The sequence below is a fragment of the Taeniopygia guttata genome, chromosome 4, assembly GCF_048771995.1.
Source record: "Taeniopygia guttata chromosome 4, bTaeGut7.mat, whole genome shotgun sequence".
Lineage (NCBI taxonomy): Eukaryota > Metazoa > Chordata > Aves > Passeriformes > Estrildidae > Taeniopygia > Taeniopygia guttata.
Genome location: NC_133028.1, coordinates 25,689,486 through 25,709,926, shown reverse-complemented (window position 1 = coordinate 25,709,926; position 20,441 = coordinate 25,689,486). Strand labels below are relative to the sequence as shown.

The following is a 20,441-nucleotide window of genomic DNA, read 5'->3' as shown; positions in this document are numbered from 1 at the left end:
TGTGATTCCATCTGCTTATGCTGCTGATGACAGAAGCTCAGATTACAATAGAAGTATCTTCTTTTGTTAAGTCTGGTGAAATACACAGTATACTTCTGTCCCCTGGGAGTGCCACATTGCATAAAGATCTCAGGCATTCCAGTTTTCAAATCTCTTTTTTTTTTAAATTCAGTTTCTAACAGGTGGATGATGCACCAAGTTAAAAAATTACTTTGCTGTTAAGAAGTAATTTTTGCTACCTATTCCTTTAAATTCTTTAAATCAATGCTGAAGAGGTACAAATCAGCTTAATCACTACAGTTATGTTTTGTGTCCTTCTAAGTGCTTAACGTGGTCCCAGCAGAATTTATCATTTAGTGCAAAGGGGCAATGACACACAGAACAACCCTGTGTGGTATCACAGCTGGAAACAGTTGTGAAAAATCTTGTGGAGAGCGAGTCAGGTGGAATTTGCTCCTTTAACTCTTAGAGCCAAAAGCATTTTCTTGACTGGTCAGTTGTGTGTGAAACAGGGATGCTCCTGAGAGCAGCCAAATCCCAGCCTCACCCTCCTGTACAGTGAGCACAGACAGGCTGCCTGTAGGTGTCAGACTTGGACTGAACAGAGGCATAAATGCACATCAGGAGCAGGTGGGACTTCTGGTTTGTTTCTTAAATCAAAGCAACCTCACATGTTGCCTGTTTTAGTTAAAAAGTAAACATTAAATCTAAAGTTTGTTCTGCTCCAATCAAAAGAGGGAGAACTGCAGACAATACTGCTGACATGGTTTTAATGCAAATACTTCGAGAAATAAAAAAGTAAATTTTAAATTATTAAGTTGTGCACTCTGCAGCCATCTCAAGACCAGCCGCATAAACATTTTCAGCCTTCTGCCCCCTTAGATATTCATAACTTTATTTTCTTCACCACTGCTATCAGGCTTCCAGAGGGGAACACACATGAAATGTTAAGAGGACCCAAAGGAGCTGTCACACCTTCCCTCATAATGAGAACTGAGAAAAATACTATTTCTAATCTTCAGTCTTGCAGTATGGTGATAATACTGATTATTATTAATATAGGAGAGTTTGTTACAGAAACCTAATAAAAGGGCAAAAGGCTATTAATTACCAGATTTTGACACTGCTCTACTTTCCTGAAGGAGTGGGGCAAATGGTACTTGACTGCAGACTAAAAAGTGACAATACCTATTAGAAGCAGCAGGTCTGAAGCCAGTTCTCCATAAATGGCAGTTAACTAGGGGGAAACATTTTAACCTACTCGCTTAATTACAAAATAGGGGACTATGCTGGGATAAATGATTGATTTGAAGTTTTACAGCTTAAATTTTGTTAAATTTAATATTAAGTGGCTACCAAATAGAATTAAACCTGCCCTTATTAATACCAAGATAAGACAAAGATGGTATTCACATTACTATTGAATCCATTGCTTTATAGCAAAATGCAGATTACAGAAAAATACCAAGTTCAAAACTAACTTATTGCTTGTATGTGAGCCAAAGATGAAGGCATTCATGTAGAAGGTAGAGAAAATGTGTACTTATCAGTTCCAAGAGGGCTTAGTAGGTATATTTTTACATGGCTCCATTTTCTGCATAAATTCCAGAATTATTTTGTTTCATGTGGTGGTCTGAAGTGAGTAGAAATCTGGAAAAATGGAAAGGCAGGCTTGTATACTTCAAACTGCCCTATACTTCAATTCACTCTGGATGAAAATTTAGAATACAGTTTCTCATACAAGTCTGAACTGTGCAGGGTCCTTCTAGAGCAGAGGCACAAGTCCACCTCTGTCTGTCAATGAAATCACAGATTTCACCCAAATACAGTGATGTACCCAGTTAATGAATTACAGTAGGCAGAAACCAAAACTGGTAACTTCTAGAAAAGTGAGTACAGCTCTTGAAAAACCACCCAACCAACCAGACAAAACCCCATAAAATAATATCCTCTAAATTTCTAAAAGCTTTTAAAAACACTTTGTTGTAAAAATAAGGATCCAGGAGGTATTTTGTGGTAAGAATATTTTATATATTTTTTTTACACTTTTAACACTTACAAAAACATTCAAACACAAAAAAAAAATTAAATAACTTTGGGAGCAGAATAAATCCTTCTGCCTACACACATACATCAATTCCAAGCTGTTGGCACAAAAAGTAATCCACATTCATAAACCCCTTACTACTATATCAAACATAAGTTAAGTAAATCATAGGCACTATTTTATCAAATCCATATTTCCACAATTCTGCAGTAAATCTCTAAACACAGAGCCCCATGATTTCCTGATATCAATGAACTGGTAATGCACAAAGGCTTTCTAGCAAACAGTCTGTCTTCTCAGGAAGTCATTTGCTGTATTTCAGGGAGAATAGCAGAGAAGAAAATCCCTAAAAAACTCAAGCTGAATTTACCCAAGCGATGAATTACTTAACTTAAGGAAACATACACGTTTGATGCAGCCATGGTAAAACCCCAATATTGTCACCTAAACTGACTTTCAAAATTTGTAAGTCAAGCGGTTTGATAAAATCCACCCATTTAAATTCCCCTTTCTTCAGTGAAGACTGCAGCATTGATTTGTACAATGCTGAAATATTAAAATTCAGGCTTTACTGAGAGTATGCACGTTTGATCTAGTCCTGTTTTCTGGTGAACAGTGCCGTGAGATACATCCATTCCCTGTACCTGCGGTGACTCAAGGCTAGATTAGTGGTACGTACTGCTCTGTACTGGTGAAAGGTGGTTTCTGCTGGAATCTGACACAGTATATTTGACACCCCAACTTTGAAGTCTTAGCACAGCTCTTGGTCTGGTGTGAGAAGTCACCCATCAACCCAGAGCTTGCTTGAGTAGTTTAAGTTCCAAGTTAGTCTCCACTCCTTCCTATTTGGTTTCTTCCAAGTCAAGTAGTATTGCATGGCTTTTCATCCAGGAATATGTTAATGTTGGCCTAAAATTCAAGTACTGGAATTTCGGGATTAGTTATCCTCTTAGTGGTGGGAGCAAAATCCACCAGCAGTCCCAAACTCAGTTATTAATGGGGTTGAAGGGTACCTACCGTCCAATCTGACTTGTAGTGTTTGTCAGTCATTGCACAAAGGATATACCATTCACATTCTCTTACTTCATCAACTGTACATCCAAAATACTGAAAAACCTTCAAATAAAATCCCTTCCACTTAACTAGTCCCACTCAATACAACTTTAGCTACAGATTTTTGCATGATGTCTTCCGAAAAGAAAACAATGGTTCTATGCTAAATATATCAGTTGTTCTGAGCAAAATGCATTAGAGTAAGTCAGAGTCACCAGAGGAGTTTAATAGCTTGTAAACAGACACAGCAGGTTTTATACTCTGTTACCAGTAATGTAAGATATACATATGTAAGGCAAAATACATATTTAAACACACTTACATGGGCAATATCTTCTGTAAAAATATTTACAATTTAAAATAAACCAATTTAAGAAATGGATGAAAGTAAAAAAATAGGATACAGAAAACTCCCTCATACCATGGAACATCACCTAAATGAATATCATTTGGCATCAAGAGTAACTCATTTCCTTAAAATTTGTATGTTACAAGTGCATAGTTGTGTTTCCTTCTCCTTAACTATCAGCATTTACAGTTGCTGCAGGCTGCATGTATAGTGGTATGGTTTTAGAACAAATCAAAATTATCACTTGCTCTTTCTTTTGCAAGGAAACCTGCTATAAAAAATTTTTCCCCAAATAGCATGCCAATGTGTTAAAAATGTGGCTACAATAGTGAAGGCCATCTTTCCTGAGCCAGGAATTTAAGGTTAGAAAGATTGTACAGCTGATACTAAGCCCTTCTGGCAATCAAACATAAGAGTAGGTAAAGCCAGTAAATCAACATAGGAAAGATGCAATCTATACTATTGCATTGTGTGTGTCTGCTACATTCAAACCTTTTAACGTGACAGCAGTCATGGCTACAACTCCATGTTCTACCTAATCCTCCAGAGTAACTGCTGATTCTTCCAGCAGTACTGAAGGACGGATCCAGTCCCAGCTGGGATCTCATGCAATTGTTAAAAGCAACATTTCCCTAGCACTGTAGCAGTCTGCAATCAGAACATTAGCTCTGATTCATGTAGCCTTGTTTCAATAGTACATATTCACCAATCTTTCTGCTGAATTAAAACAGGCTGAAAATGAAGTTGTGGATAATGTATGTTGGTAGTTGTCCTTACTGTTTTTCAAGATGGGCATTTCTTTGGCATTCATTCATTTTTGCCCCGACATTGGCCACTCTCATAAATGCTCATATTGATAACATCTTTAGCAAGCAATAAAAAAGCCCCCAGAACTGATAGCAATTTAATGTAGAAGTGATTGTATGACCACCAAACATCTGATGTTAGATGTCATTAAAGTGCTGCTTTATAATAATCTCTGCCAGTTTGTGCTAATTAGAGACAGAGAGGTTTGGAATTTTTACAAATTCCAAGAGTCACATCTGAACAGTTTGTTTAATCAAGCTGTCTTTTCGCCTGGTGAGGAAGTATCCATGAGCACTGGAACTCTGCATTGAGCTGTGCAGATCAGTAGCAGCCATCTTTCCAACTCTCATCTTTCACGTTGCTATATGTCTTCGGAGTGGGTAATGATCTAAAATGAAATGAGATGTTTTTCAGTTTCATAAATAACTGTTGAAGTCTCTATCTACAATACATAAGAATCTAAACATTTTATGAATAACTGAAATATACACTTCATTCATTTACTTCTCTGCAATACCATTTACTTAAGATAAACCCTACAGTATTTTCAGTTTTAAGTTTCATGTGTTGTATCTTGGCAACTACCACGCCAGGAAAAAGCCAAATAAATAAACAAACAGACAGAAAACTTATTGCTATTATACTCTGTAAAAATGCAAACTTAATCTGCTTCCACCTAAAATGGGCCATTTTTTCAGTGATGCATATAAACAGACAAATCCTCATTTAGAGTATTGCATTCGCTTACATCAACATCTGACATTTGTAGAAACTTGATTATTGCACTGTGTACAGAGTCTGCATTATAGAACCATGGAATTGTTTAGGCTGGAAAAGACCTGTAAGGACACCAAGTCCAACCATTAACTCAGCACTGCAAAGGCCACCACAAGCCATGTCTCAAAATGCCACATATACACATCTTTCAGATATCTCCAGGATTGATGACTCCACCACTTCCCTGGCCAGCCTGTTCCAATGTTTGACAACCCTTTTGGTGAAAAGATCTTGCCTGTTACCTAATCTAAACCTCCTCTGGTGCCAGCTGGGGCTGTTTCCCTTTGCCCTATATATGCAAACTTAAAAAAAGAAAAATTAAAAGCTAGTTTAAAAAAAGTTTAGTAAGTGAAACACTTTAAGACAAGCTGTGATTTGGACAACCACACTTCACTACTATTAGCAAACTCCTGGTGAAAGAACTGCTTTTTATTACACAGAGTTCTGTACTGCTGACCAGTGCAGGCTTTAATCACAAAAGTCAGTGCTGTGACAGTTGCTTGTCATTCCCCTGCCTAGCACTTGCTGCAGAACAGAACTTTTCCACTCTGCTATTTACCACCATTTCATCTTTTTTACAGTACTACAGACTAATTGTTTTTCCCTTCCGTTTAAGGAGATTGTTGGTACTTCTCATGGATGACTGCTTCCTTATGTTAGCTTCCACTTAACACCTTCAGTGAAAACTGACATTCACAGCTAAAATTCAGTCTCTCTTGCAGTAGTTTTTGAAAAGACACTGACATCAAGCAACTTCTATAGTTGGGTGCTAGCACAGTTATGTTTAAGCTAAAAATTATGTTTCATCCTGTGGGTTAACTGGAGTGATTTTTACATTAAATTTAGCAAGTGCTATATATGTCTTGGTGCATCTTCCTTCTGGAAGTTTCCAGCTGCCCAAGGAGAGAAACTACTTTCACCATGTACTATTGCTTTTGGAGGCAAGTTATGGAGGCAAGCAGTTCTGACTTCAGAATGTGTCACTCACACAAGTGAATTTTCTCTTGCCAGCTATATTTTGGTAACTTTTTACACCATGCAGACAAATTTTTGTTGCCTTCTCAGCCGAGACTAAGATTTTATTTACTTAGTTCAATATCTTCCATTACCGATTCCACTTTCACTCATTCACCTTCACTCTCTCATTAAAGAACCTTTATCTCTCAGTTTGGATTCCAAACTATTTTGGAAATACTTCACATGGAGGTCTCTTGTTCTGAAAACTTTAAGATCAAAATAACAATTGCAAGAAGAAGCAGCACAAATACACAGCGAACAAAATTAATTTTGAAAACTTCAACCTAAGACTACCTGTCAGCGACTCACCTGCGAACAGGCTGTGCAAGTTTGCTACGAGGCACTGGGATGCCCCCTGTGGAAGGGGCACTGGGTCTGGGCAAACCACTCCTCATCCCTGCTGGTCTGGTAAGAGTAGTGCTGTTAATACTGCTGGCAGGGCTCGGCAAGCCTGAGCTCTGGGCTGCAAGAGGCCCTGGTGAAGAACTACTGTGCGTCAGCTGTGCGGCTTCTGGAGAGGCGACCGAGCCCGGCCCATGGGCACTGAACGCTTTCACTGGCTGTCGGAGAGCTAAGGGAGACGGTGCCGCAGGCGAGCGGAATTTGCTCGAAGAAGGTACTGGAAAATACAGAAATTACTTTCAGCTTACCTTACAATATTACAGAAATTAAAAACTGGAAACTACTTTATGTGATTATACAAACAATATGGAATGTATAATGGAATACAGCCAATCAAGCAGCAATGAGAAACAGGAATTCAGATGTCCTCTTTGTCATGTGTTTTTGATATCATAACTCTAATGCCCTCTTTGCTGACTACAAATATTTATCTATATTTGTAAGTAATCCTAATCAGGCTGTAACTGTTGTATCAGTTAAGTCAAAACAAATAGAGAAGAAAGCTTAAGAAGAAATTTAACTGCTTCAGAAACATGTGAACTTAATTCATATCCACGAAAGAACATGTTGAAGAATACAGTGTTCTAGTGTGACACAGGCTTTAAACAGATTCAAAGTCTCTATTAGTCTTCAATGATGGAATTTTGAGCTTAGAGCATCTTGGTACTTCTTTTATGCTGTTTTTTTTAACCACTGAATTAGAATTCATCTGAAGATATAGTTACATCCCACATTTTCTGGCAGATGGAAAAAAGAGATGGGGTTAGCTCTCCTGATTTCAGCTGGGATACAGTTAATTTTTTTCCTAGGAGCTGCTTTAATGCTGTAGTTTGGATTAAGGATGACGTCTGCCAACCCCCAGTACCAAAGAGTTTAAGGTGCTGCTATGAAACTTAAACCAGACAACTCTTAACAATTTATAGCCTTCCTCTTCTTACAAACATTACCTATATTATCAGTAAAACTAACACCTATTTTCTTTGTACCCAAGTTAGTATGCAAGGTTTTGTTATCAAGTCCTTTCTGAGATACATTAGTAAGACAGAATATTTAACAGTCCTTTAATACTGCCGAACCTTAAGCATAATTCTTCCCAACTCTGAGGAATATTTATATATTATGCATAATTTATCACTGAACAGAATAGTTAAACTAACACATAATCTTAGTAATGGAATGAAATTTCACCAGCTTTTCAAACTTATTAGGGTGCATCAGTAAGAGTCAACACAGGATGATCAAATCAATCACGTAACAAAAACATGTTTTACATTGAGTAAATTTGCATTAACTGTTCTTTCCTCTACTAAATAAATGTTTTATACTAAGACCAAAGTTGCATCGTTTTTGACAGATGTTGTGCATAAGCTGGTCTTGAACACAGCTTTTATTATAATTTTAAAGGTAGATCCAGTAAGAACACGAGAAGTGAGAAAGGAGACGGGTAATGCAGGAATGTAGCATCCTAAATGGGGTACAGAGGAACTGGTAATTTTGAAATTGTATTCTGAAGCCATTTCTTATAGGGGATGTCTAGGAAGATTAATATGTACCTCATTACAGATGTGAATTGGATTTGATTCCTTTCTGGATTACCCAAGGGGGCCTTTCCCCTGACAGCAATATCAAACACAGCATGAAGCTGCTCATGGGAAAAGCTGACAAGAAAAGGTGACAGAGAGGTCAAAAACACATGACAGTTGCTAAGTGGCAGGGAGATTAAGTAAAAAACCTTAAAATAAAAGCTGGCATCAAGCCAGAGTATGGATTAAGGAAAGCATTACCAACAGAATGACTGGACAAGAAGAGCATCCAAGTGCTCCTAGGACTAAGATAGATTATATGTAAGTTTTTAAAATGTGACCTCGCCTGTTAACAACACTGCAATCAAATCTGCAGAATTTCCAAGTGGCTCTGCAGTGTAAATTCTGGGAGCTTTTATCACTGAACTTCTCATTACAATGCTTGGAACACAAACACAGTACCATGTTAACAGCTACCAACAGAGCAATGCCAGTGTATAAAAACTGAATACAGCTTTGGGCCTCTTACAGGCACAACAAGGAAAAGGTTTTTAGGTACAGAATATAAGCAACAAAAAGTTGCAACAGAAGAAAGCTGCTCGCATTTCCAGCAGAAGTAAGGATCCAGTAAATCAGTCTTCTCCATCCTCTTTAACCTTCTGCTGGCCATATTTTACCATGCTGCAAACTTGAGCTGTCAATTCATAAAACATTTCCTGTCAGCACAGCATTGCAGACATTGCTGAGAGCTATATTCATTTTCGTGCACAAGGGAATGAATTGTCTTCCAGAGCAGCCCACATGATGCAGTCTGGCAAACTGCCTAATAGTTCTGTTCTACAGATAAAGAATTTGGTCTCAGAGCAGTTTTGGATATTCATTATAGTTAGTTTGGCCTATCTGTAAGACAGAATCACAAAGACTGAGGTACTGCCTCACAGACCATTTGATAACTATGGTGTAACCATGTAGAGGATTTAGCTGATCCATCTTTAACAAAAACATGTAAAAACATGTAAATATGTAAGGGTAGTGCTTAATAACCTTGCACAACTCAATCTCCTTTTAAAATAAATTAGAAACAGCTACAATTAAAACATCTGGCAGCCAAAAAAAAAAAAAAAAAAGAAAAAAAAGAAAAAAGGAAAATTAAAAGGCATGTGCAGTTATGACATTTAGATGTCCTACCCTCTCTGGATTCTGTCCTGGATTGTGGGCACAGAGCACGAGATCTCCATGTAGCAAAGTAGGGTGCTGTGAAGCTGCAAACTTATTTGGCTTGCACTCCAAGGCCAGCTGCTGCACACCAACTTGAAAACAGATTAAATTCTAATGCAGTTGTTAAATCACAACCATTATGATGAGATGAATCAGCCCAACATGAAAGAAGAGATGAATTCTAACTATCGGAATAAGTAAACTGATCTGTCATCTCAGTACAGGAAAGATGTGGACCTGCTGGAGCAGGTACAGAGCATGGATGAGTGTGTCTCCTCTCTCTGGAAAGAGGTGGAGGTTCTCAACCTGGAGAAGAGAAGGTGCTGGGGAGATGCTACCACAAAGTGATGATAATAAAAAGCCAACGTGTGTGAAAGGTGCCAAGCTATGTAATGAACAGTATTTTAAGAAGGTAAAATCAATTGTTGCTCAGTTGTTAATTTCTCTGAAAGGAAAGTCTTGCTTCATTACTGTTAAATATTTCTATACTCATGAGGATCTCAGATCAGAAGAAAGAAAACCAACACATTAAGGACTATAAAATAGCAAATAACTGAGAAAGACAAAGCAAGTAACTGAACCAGTCTTCATTTGCAGTAAGGAATGACAACAGCCATAAACTGGAATATATAACTGGCAGTGCAATGTGCTCTGTTCCTCATTCTCTAAGGTTTAATAAATTTTTGCAAATAATATAAACTCTAAGAACAACTAATTTTCTGTACATTCCTACAGGTTCAGCCATTGACTTAATAAGTGTTCCAGACATCCAGAGGAGGACATGGACAACTGGAAAGAAAGCAAAGAAAGCTCTGCAGAGGAATAGTGATGGTGGTCTTATGCAAAGCAGAACATTGTGAGAACTTTATCTGGTATGAAGCATGAAAACTGTTAAGAGACTTCCTCTTAAGACATGTGAATCTGTTTCACAGGCATCATACTTTGCTAAAACTTTCTGCATGGCATGAAGATGACTCTAAGGAGTTGGCACTGTTAAAGCCCCAAGAGAAACACGTGCATTCTGTCAGCCCCTCATGTCTGCACCCATGACTCTCACAACACTTAAAAGATTCTAGCATCTACAAGCTTATGAATTAGTCTCAAGTGTAAAGTCAAGTTCAGCCATTAGCAAACTGGAATATTATATACAAGAGTCTCTAATTCCTTGAGTCAAAAAATCTTAATTCATCTATGTTGGGATTAACCTTCTGGTTTTGTTAGGAAAAGGGAAAGCCCAAGTACATGCAAAATAAGTTGATAGTCTACACTCATCTTTTCAAGGATAAATTTGTTAGCTTTTGTTCCCAGCACAAAGGGTTCTATGAGTATTTTTACAATTTCTGTTTTTAAAACTGTATTCTTCTATTTAAAAAATTCCTATACAAATATAGGCCTAGTGAATATGTATTTAGGAGTCTACTTTTTTAATCTGTATTTCCTGATTAATGTTAGTAAGTCACCATTCCTTGGATTTTTACCTCAAAATTCAATCTCCTATATAACACAGAGTTTATTTTCAATATTTAGACCAAGAAGATAACTTTCATACATCAAGGACCACTTGGTTAATTTCTACAGTACTTGCAAGAGCAAGTTTATTAATCCAGAACATGTGAGATTTAATGCAGGTGAACCATTATCTGAGATTTGCTGGAGCTTGACAAGAGGTTGTAAGTTAATTACCTCCTTTTGTAGATGGAGTTTGAAGAAACTGTTTGGTTTTGAAGGCAGCACGAGGCAAATTTTTCTGCCTTTGCAGAGCTGTTGAAAGACAAGAAGTGTTATATTTGTCTAAGAAGATAAGAAAACTAAATTTACTGGGAATTTCAGAATTGTATCCACTTGTGAAGCATCAAGGAACAGTGTGAGTAGAACACTCAAAAAGCTGCCATGACTCTGGAAGTGATGGAGTTTTGTCAATGATGCTTGCTCTTAATGGCAAAGAGTTGCACAGTAGCGTGTCAGAAATTTTGCGGTGCAAAATGCGCAGATTTGGTAAGAGTAAAGCTTCTTGCAGGGCAAAAAGCCCAGAAATGCAAAACAAAAATTAAAACACCAAAGGGAGAACAAGCCACCTAGCAAACATGCTACAGCAATATGAGAGCAAGATTAGATATAGATGAAAATTAAACTGTTGTATTTGACCTAGCAAGACTAAATTTTTCATTTTAAAAGTGTTTTTAAAAAGATATTCTAACACTATACAAAAGCATAAATATTTCTCTAATACGATCATCATATAAACAAATAGTATTCTTCAGCTGTGGAGAATTAAGCCTTCTTGAGAGATGTCTTTTTTCTCCCCTCTTCAAATGCAAGAAGACTTAAGCTTAAAATGAAGACTTAACACTTTTAAGATTTATCAACTGCCAGCATGTACCCAGCATGATGGAAATTGGTTTTTATTGCTCCTTTTCTCCCTTGTCCTGCCTTTTATCCAGTAACATTCAAGGGCTGATACTGCCTTGAAATGACCTCACTACCTACCAGTTACCAAGAGAGAAGCCAATGTTCCAAGAGCTGCAGAATCTTGGCATGGGAGAGAATTACTTATTGCCAGAAGGAATGCATTGACTCAGCCTGTTTCCATTGCAGCACATTTAAGGGGGAGAAGGAGGAAAGTAGTCAATGAAATAAAGCTTTGACTACACAGAGACTTCATGAAATTATAATGTATGAATAAACATCTCTGCTTATCTCAGTGTATGAAGTTTTATACCAGCATAAAACTGATTGCACTAGCAAGGCTTAGTTCCATAGTGAGAAGGAAGAAAGATGGGGGAACAGCTGTGCAAAAAGATCCTGACCCTGAGTAAGGAATAATCCCATCACAAATTACTGAATATTGCTATAAAGAAGGGGGGAGGGGAACAATTTGAATTAGTTAATCCTTTTGTTTGATAGCATATAATGATTACTATCACCTTTCCTATGCTTCAGTCAGTGCAAAATACATAGAATTTTATGAACTATAAAAAATTCATAATGTGTTTTAATATCATGCTGAAATTATGACTAGGCAGTCTATTCAATTTAGTCCTAATAACTAACTTTAAGTGTCATGTTCATCAAACAGGAAAAAGGAATTAGTTTGTTCATAAACACAGTAAAATTCTGCCTGTGCCTACTACTAATAGAAACCTTATTCCTTCCATCAACTAGAATCTAATGCAAAATAGCCTGTGGCAATATGTAATTCTTACTCAACTGGCACATGGTCTTCCTAGAAACTTTTTTAAAAGCATACATATGAACAGCCAATTAAGCAGAGTAAGGTCTCTAAATATGAGTACAATTCCTAGAAATTTACTGAGGCAGACCACTGGCCAGACTGCTTCAGTCCTCAAGTATTCCACTTCATTATTTTCTACTGAATCACTGTTTTTGTTATACCACACAAAATGAAGAAAAGCTTCTTCCTTCATATTTTGAATTTGTTTTTTCCTAATCTGCTCAGATTTCAATATGCTACTGCACATGGCACTTTCTTCCCCCATCATTATTCACACTTCTTGCAAGTCAGAGAGATGGGATAATGTGGAAAGGATTTTAAATATGCATATATCAAATTCCTTCCTTCTCAATGGAGACTCCAGGAAATAGACAATAGCAAAACATTTCTGTGGACTGAAACACTGAACAGAGCTTAGGCAGTACAATTTAAGCAATGCTGAGCAAACATGCAGTTTGAGATAAGCGCCCAGTGCATGTTTATCCACACCACTTGCTGCTCTTGAAGTGCTCCGTGTGCCGTGACATTACCTGTCACAACTGCTGCCTGCTGAACACATGTAGTCACATTTACTTCTGATCAACAGAACTGCACTACTTGGTTTCTTCAAAACTTACTCTTCCTCCTTTTACTCTGAACAGACCAAGCAGTTGAATCTTGGCAAGCAGATCAGTCACTTCACTGACAGTTTGAAGAATCTACAGCTCTTCGAGAAGGTTTTGTATTTAGCTCTTCTTAAAAGCATCCATGTGCTCATAGTGCCACTACGTACAAAAGCATCACACAGAATCCAAAAGCAGGTAGCTCTTACATGGAAGTCACCCTACAATTTCTAGAGCTTTGTACAATCTATGTGGTATAGGATCCAAACAAGGAGATTTCCCATCACTAACACTTTAAACAATACCTATTCCTTGGGGAACACACACATTACCATATGTTCTAGTGTTTTAAGTGAAATATGTACTAGCTTTCATATTAAAAAAAAAAGTACTTTCTGCAGAATGGCATGGAAAATCAGATGTAAATTAAGATTCAAATTGTTACAATTGCTTTGTAATTCAATGTCTCTTCAAAACCAATTTGGATTGTTCACCACATTGCAGCTAAAAGTTAAAATGCCAATGTTTTCATGTTTACAGTTGTACCTCTAAACACATCATATGTGTCTTCCCTCTCTTCTGTAAGCAAGCAAATACAATTTGGCTATAAAACTGTAAGAGGAATTGTCATTTCAGAAACTTACTGGATTCCTAGCTCATTTTTGAATGCCAGCAACCATAGCAAGTTCAGTATTGCAGCCACAGCAAATGTGCAAGTAAATTATGAACCGCAAATCTTTGACAAGGAGCAAAGTAGTGACCTCGGGTGGCAAGCCAGCATCCTCGCAAAGGTAAGCTCATGCAAAACTAGCAGGTGTATGAGGAAGCTTCAAATCCCAAGACCCAGAAATCATTGCCAAGGGAAAACAAAAATTTGCTGTGATTTAACAGTGCTTTGTGCAAAGTGACAAAATATAAAACCAATGAAATAAAAAGTATACAATAAAAAGGACACAATTCTGGAAATCGTTATACAATGTACAGTATTGCAGAAAATTTTTTAATCCAGACTAAGCAAAGATACTTACTCATTGACTTCACACACAAACCGTTTTACGATTGTCAATAGCAAGACTCTGACAAACATCTGTAAGAGCAGGGAAACTGTAAAAGCTAGAAATCTGACCTTTATTAATGATATTTAACTTACATTCAAATGTAAGTTGATCTAGAGTGGTTCACATTTGGGGAAATTGTCTATGAAAGAAAAGCAAATTTACCTAGTAATTCTTAATGCATCCGCAAGTTGAAAAAAAAGAAATATAAACACAATCAGACCACTTTTGCTCCTGCAATGAAATAATTGACTAAATATTGAATACTGAGACTTCTGTTGTCTCATCTTTCCAGAAAATTTAACCATGAATGTACTTTTAATTCTGGAAATAGCCTTCTAGCTAAGTTGCTCTGTATGCTTTTCCTGTCCCAGTTCGCTCAATTCTAAAGCACCAAATAAAATCTGTAGATATTTTTACTAAAAATATTTTTTCGTTAATTTTCTTTCAGCTCATTTTGATAATTCTTCCTATCTCTGAAACAGCACAGCTGTAAACCAGTTGTCTAACTACTCTGAGTACTTTACACTTTGATAAGGCTGCCTAACAGGTAACAGTCGTGCATTTGAACTACACAAACATCCTTTCAGCTGGAAATCCCACCTTCTAAATGTCTGAAAAAGGTGGAAGAAGGCGGCCAAGGTGCAAGGATGCTGGAGTAACTTACACGAGAACAGTAAAGTCACACTAACTTCTGTCTACTACACTGTTACACACCTGGGAGTGACTGTCCACACAATCCTCACATCTGCTCCGAGTCTGTACAAACACAGAAATCTTGGAGTCTTTGGCTTGATCTCTATTCCTTATTCTGTATTTAAGTATACTTGGAAGCTTTAACACATTGTTTTGAAAGTTTTAAGACAACCAGCTAGGTATGCCACTATGCCTTTACTGTTCTATAGGTAAAATACTCCTAGTTAAATTCACAAACATTATTTTTACATTTCCTGTCAAATATTTAGATTACTGATGAACCTTTATCACAGAATTTTTACAGTTTAAAGCTCTACACATAAAAATATTCATCATGTGTTCTTCCCTTGAAAATGTCACACAAAGTTATAAAATTCAGAAACCTGCTTTAAAAGAAATGGTCAGGAAATGTTTAAACAACAGGAACTGGCAATACTGTCATATAAAGAAACACTGAATATTTAATTTTTATTTGCTTTGGCTTCTTTAGGGTCACCATTTTCAAGAGATTTGTGAGAATAGCAGCATTTTCATATCAGCAATTAACTTTTGGAGAAACTAGGAAAGTAGGAGTCCAGCAATGGGCTAATATGTTTTATGAGACACAGGTTCATCCAAAACTTTTTTAGGAAGTAACTGACACTTAAATAAGACTGCCAACTGGATATATAACCCATGTGCCAAAAAAAATAAAAAAAAAGAGGAAAGAAACTGCAGAACTGCAGAAATGGGTTAACTTAAAGGGTTAAACTGAAATAAACCCCCTTTCAGGTCATGTTTCACTAGTTTAAAAAGAAGCAATAAACATCATTTAGGTGTTTTTTTAAGAGCCTATCAAGAAAACAGTTTTAGACTGTTTTCCCAAATACTCTATTCATAATTCATATTACTGCTACATAAATTTTTAGGAAACGATGAATGATACCTTAATAAGAAACCAGACTTTTCCAAGTATTTTGTGTACCATAAAAACAGATTCACAAAAGTCTGATTAAAAATGAAGATTAGCATCTCCAGTGTGGCAAACAATGTTTTGTTTTGCCCTGAGACTTCAGAAGACAGCCAAATACCATCACTTAATTCTGAAATTTACACTAAAGTAGTATTAAAGGTACTTACTGGCTGAGGCTTGAGGTTGAATGCGAGGTATTCCTCCATTTGGCACTTGGAAGTTTGAGTCACTTCTGCTGTTTTTCACAGACTCGGCTTGGATGTTAGATGTCCTGGACAAGTTTGGAAGACTACGCCTTAGTTTTTCTGCACGAAATAATAAAAGATACCACAATGTGTAGTCTGATGCTGGACAAAGGTCACGTTGTGAACCCGTAGTTGAACCCCAAATGTAAGTGACACAAAATGTTAGATATATAAAACTACACTGCAGTTTAAAAGTGTATTTTGTTACATTACTTCTTCTCAAATCTATCACATACAAAATATTTATGTATCTAAGAAAGTAAGAATGTACATTTTTCATCTATGGTGAAAAAAGTCAAGCATATTGTGTTTTGAAAGTGAAACATATCTGGATTGTGGTTCTCTGGGTTTTATTGTACTGTTATCAAAGTTGAACAGACAAACCTAATTGGCAGTTTTGCACAGCTGTCAAATTATTCACTTAGAAAGTTATTTGTAACAAAATGCTTGCCTGAAGACAAAGACAACATAGATGTTTGAGTAAATTTTGGAGACTGCCTTGTCCCATATCAGTCCATTATACAACAAAAACCAGATACCTCTGGAAAGGACCTCTTCATACACAGCGTTCAAAATTATTGAAGTGTCCAGTTATGCTTCATATTTCACATATGACTTGACTCATCTACTCAGCTAATGCTGATACTTCAGGGGCCTTCTAATATTTGTACCACTGTTCACAGAATAGGAAAAGATGCCATTAAGTACTTTTCAATTCTAATGACATTCTATGTATCTCCAACCCAGATTGCAGAGATTGCAGAGCTGGGTTGATGACATACTTTGGATAGAAGACTGAAGATGCCTTGACAGGATGAGTGGCCAACCTGATTCTGCAGAGGGATGCAGTGAAGAAGTAGGTTAACCATGCATAAGCACTAAAGGTGAAAACAAAACTAAGTCTTCATTGGCTGAATATTCCAACAAGTGTACTTTTCTTCACTTTGCAGTTTGCATTCCTTTGCTATGCACTTGGTACATTGTTGAACCCTGTCAACCAAATTTCCCTCCAACCATTCTAGACAAATAAGATAAAAAAAAAAAAAAAAGAAAACCTGAACAACTTTTTTTAGCTGCTGCTGTATCAACTCTGAATATCCAAGCAACACTCAACTGCACAGAAACCACTGCAAGATAACTACTTGGAAGTGCTTCAGAAATGCACGATCACACTCTATTTTGATCCGTCTGGTATGTGGGATACTAGCTTTTGGTACCATTCCTCTCTTAAGATATTTTTATTGCAGCCCATCTAGCACGGATTAAGACTTTCATTTTAAGACCTCAATAGGAAAGAAATTCTTAATTAAGTTACGATATAATTGATTAGCTTTTGTGTTGCACATTTTTCTAGATACCTAAAATTTCCCCAAGCCACTATTACTAGTAAGGGGAATTCTTAATATCTAAATGTATATTCTTTCTAAATTTAAAATCTTACTTGCTGGATAAAAACTATGTTTGTTGAAATGGGAACATGCTTGCAAAATTTCATCCCAGTAAAAGGAGTTTCTGCTAGATTGCTACTAGGAAAAAGTACATTCAAGAAGAAAAGTTGTATAGGATTATATTATTTTGTTCTATGCCAATATAGTATAACTGCATTGAATTTACTTCAAACTTTATTTATTACACAGCAGTTTTCACAGCTTTGAGATATCTAAAATATCCAACAAATGCATGAGTTAAGGACTAATATTTTTAAGACTATGTTCCTGATTGAAAAGTTTCAGAGTCCTGTGCAACCAGAAGAAAGCATTCAGCTGTCTCACAGGCCATAGGCATGTATAAATCGCCATGTTACTCTTATCTGACCACAGTTACTTTCCTCTGCATTTTGTTCTGCCATCTGCAAGGTCTAACTCTACTAGTAAATGAGCTTCCCTGCTTTATTTTAGTGTGTTTGCCTGCCAAATATAGACCTTGGTCACTATGAAACTCAATTATACTCATTGACTGGATAACATCTAAAATAAATATAAGCCTATCAACTCATCTGACTGTAAGGGTGCCCCAGCAGAACTTAAGCTTTGCTTGCTCTGCGTTTTCTTCAGCAATTCAGAGATTAAACCACAATGTTACACAGCCACATAGTTTTAGGACTGCACACTGACAAAACTCCTTTACAGAAACTATACAACTACTCATGTAATGAATTTCAAAGAGATTTTTACCTTCGCTTTTGACATTACTAGTTTGCAAGTCTGTAGGATGGCCTTGAAGCGAAAGACGAGGTTGCTGTAAACGGCTAATCATAGGCTGTGGTGACACTCTACTGTACTCTATGCTTCGAGCAGGTGATCGGGAGCGAGGTGAATTTCTTGGAGATTGTTTTGGTGAAGGCCAGGGAGAACTGCGAGGTGATGGTGAGAACCTGCTAACAGCAGGGTGCACTGTGTGATGTGTGCCATCTTCCTCATCTTCTAAGCTCTGTGCATCAAGCTCCTGGTCGCTGAACGTGCCTCGCCGGGTGGAATTGCAAGAGGAGCCAGAACTACGCCGAGAAGCGGTGGCTGCGTACTCTTGCCGCAGGCCTGGCAACAACAAGAATGTTGTTTACTTGTTTCCAGCCCACAAATGGTTCAAACTAGAGATAGTGTCCACAGATACCTTCACAGCTCTCAAATTTGGCTCACCTTAACTCCTGTTATTGGAGGCATTAAATAAATTCTGATTAGTACCAAAAAGTTATCTACCATCTAATAATGACTTCAATTAGGTGAGCTCATTCCTTTTCCTAGTCAAGGAATCATGCATATTGGTCTGTTGTGTATGCATTTGTTCATCTCCTCTCCCAAAGCTGCAACTAGCAACACAGGCTACCTCATAATTTTGGTATTAAGTAACATCCTATAACAATTAAAGCAGCCACAATGAAATGTCTCTTGCAATGTATTAGTGAATCCAACCAAAAAAGCAACACAATAAGCTACTCCTAGAGAAACTGGAGGTGTCAGATCAGTGGTCTCTGAAGCGTGGTGCCCACACCCTGGGGATAAGCAAACCAATCCACTGGCATACAGCAAGAAAATTCTGACTAACTAGTGTCTTTAAAAGTGGCATTTATCATGCCTTTATCTCATGGTTTTTTAAACTATAATTTTGTGTATATTAGTGTATTTTTGTGTATGTTATACATTAGAGTAATACACATCTATAATTTATTAAAAAGTAAATACATTGGGCATTTGGTTTTGGTTTTTTTCACTGATAAGGATACACAGTAGTCTGAAGACCATCTAGTTAGACAGTCAAAATTATTTCCACTTTCTACAAATTCAGAAGGACATAAAGTCTCAACTAAAGCTATAAAGCTATAATGACAGACATCTATATAGGCACTTTTCTTAATAATTATTTGCCTTATTGACTTTACACTTTGGTGTTTTAAATTATGGTTTAAGCATTGATGTGAACAAGACTGGATTACATCAGGAAGACACCAGTCTCCTGAGAAGAATGGTGGCAGGCAGTAGTCCATTCTAACAATCATCCTTTTAGCAAATACTGTACCTTACAAATTCATTCTCTCCAGCATTGTCTTGTCCATTGTTCCTAAAGAAAACTTCTGCACAGCAACTTCCTTTCCTTAGCCTGGAGGCTGAAGTCCTTAACAGCTTTCTTGGGCAAATTACATTTGTACATCCACAGTAGAAATTATACTGCTTTTCCATGCTTACTAAACAAGTGCTACTGCAGTTATTAAAAAAAACCCAACACAACAGCTCTATTTTGATTTCAGGAAAAAAACCCCACTTACTTTCTTCCTGCATTCGTGCTAAAATTTGCACATCTGTAACATCATTTAACTTGTAATTAGACCCAATAGAGTCTTCATCCATCTCCGATGCACTTAATTCACTGTCCAGAGAAGACTGTGGACTTAGCGGAGGATTTCTATCTCCTGAAATTTTAAGATGACCTATGGAAACAAAATAAAGTAACAGGAATTGTTGTTACTTTAAAAAAAAAAAAAAAAAAAAAAAAAAAAAAAAAAAAAGTAAGCTGCATTTCCTTTCCTAGTAAAAGCCACCAGTCTGAAGAAATTGCCACTGAGACATTGATCTGGCAAACAATTTGAAACATTTGATTATTATATTGCAAATGTAACTTACAAAAGCACATCTCAGCCATTACCTTCTAAAAAGCAATTCTATAAAATCATTGCAATAGTCTCAAAACAAACTAGTGGCAAATAATTTGGTCTATCATAGCATGTCCCAACTGCTATGAAGTTTGGACAGCTCTACAAAAAGAGCAAGTGTATACCCGGTTCCATCTGTGTTTTCATTCTCACCTCTGTATACTACCTTGTAAGCAATAAGTTTGACTGGATATTTCCTAACAATAATGTTTTGCTGATCCAATGACTATTGATTCAGTTTGGAATGCTTAAAATATACTTTATCTGAAGATACTACCCGTTGCACATACACACCTTTGCTAAACATGGAAACCATAACAAG

The 20,441-nt window shown here is 36.9% G+C and overlaps 1 protein-coding gene and 1 long non-coding RNA gene across 10 annotated transcripts in view; one reads left to right on the top strand and one right to left on the bottom strand.

The window, feature by feature from the left end:
- Nucleotides 1–19,160, top strand: part of LOC140683929 (uncharacterized) — a 31,160-nt gene extending 12,000 nt beyond the window's left edge. The window contains exons 3-4 of the long non-coding RNA XR_012055587.1: nt 9,929–16,120; nt 16,723–19,160. This is a non-coding gene — a long non-coding RNA (uncharacterized lncRNA). The remainder of the gene's footprint in view (nt 1–9,928; nt 16,121–16,722) is intronic.
- The window catches only part of SLAIN2 (SLAIN motif family member 2), a 34,253-nt gene continuing 15,821 nt past the window's right edge, over nt 2,010–20,441 (bottom strand). Inside the window, exons 4-10 of one of the 9 annotated variants that reach the window (XR_012055584.1) lie at nt 19,736–19,897; nt 18,150–18,509; nt 15,898–16,035; nt 10,877–10,954; nt 9,164–9,285; nt 6,360–6,669; nt 2,010–4,644 (exon numbers count right to left, since the gene is read on the bottom strand). Coding sequence is in view for 5 of the 9 variants with exons in the window: in XM_030271042.4 (XP_030126902.4) it covers nt 4,578–4,644; nt 6,360–6,669; nt 10,877–10,954; nt 15,898–16,035; nt 18,150–18,509; nt 19,736–19,897 (1,115 nt within the window). In the remaining 4 variants the exon portion in view is untranslated. The other 8 variants (XR_012055583.1, XR_012055586.1, XR_012055585.1 and 5 more) reach the window with 8 other exon arrangements.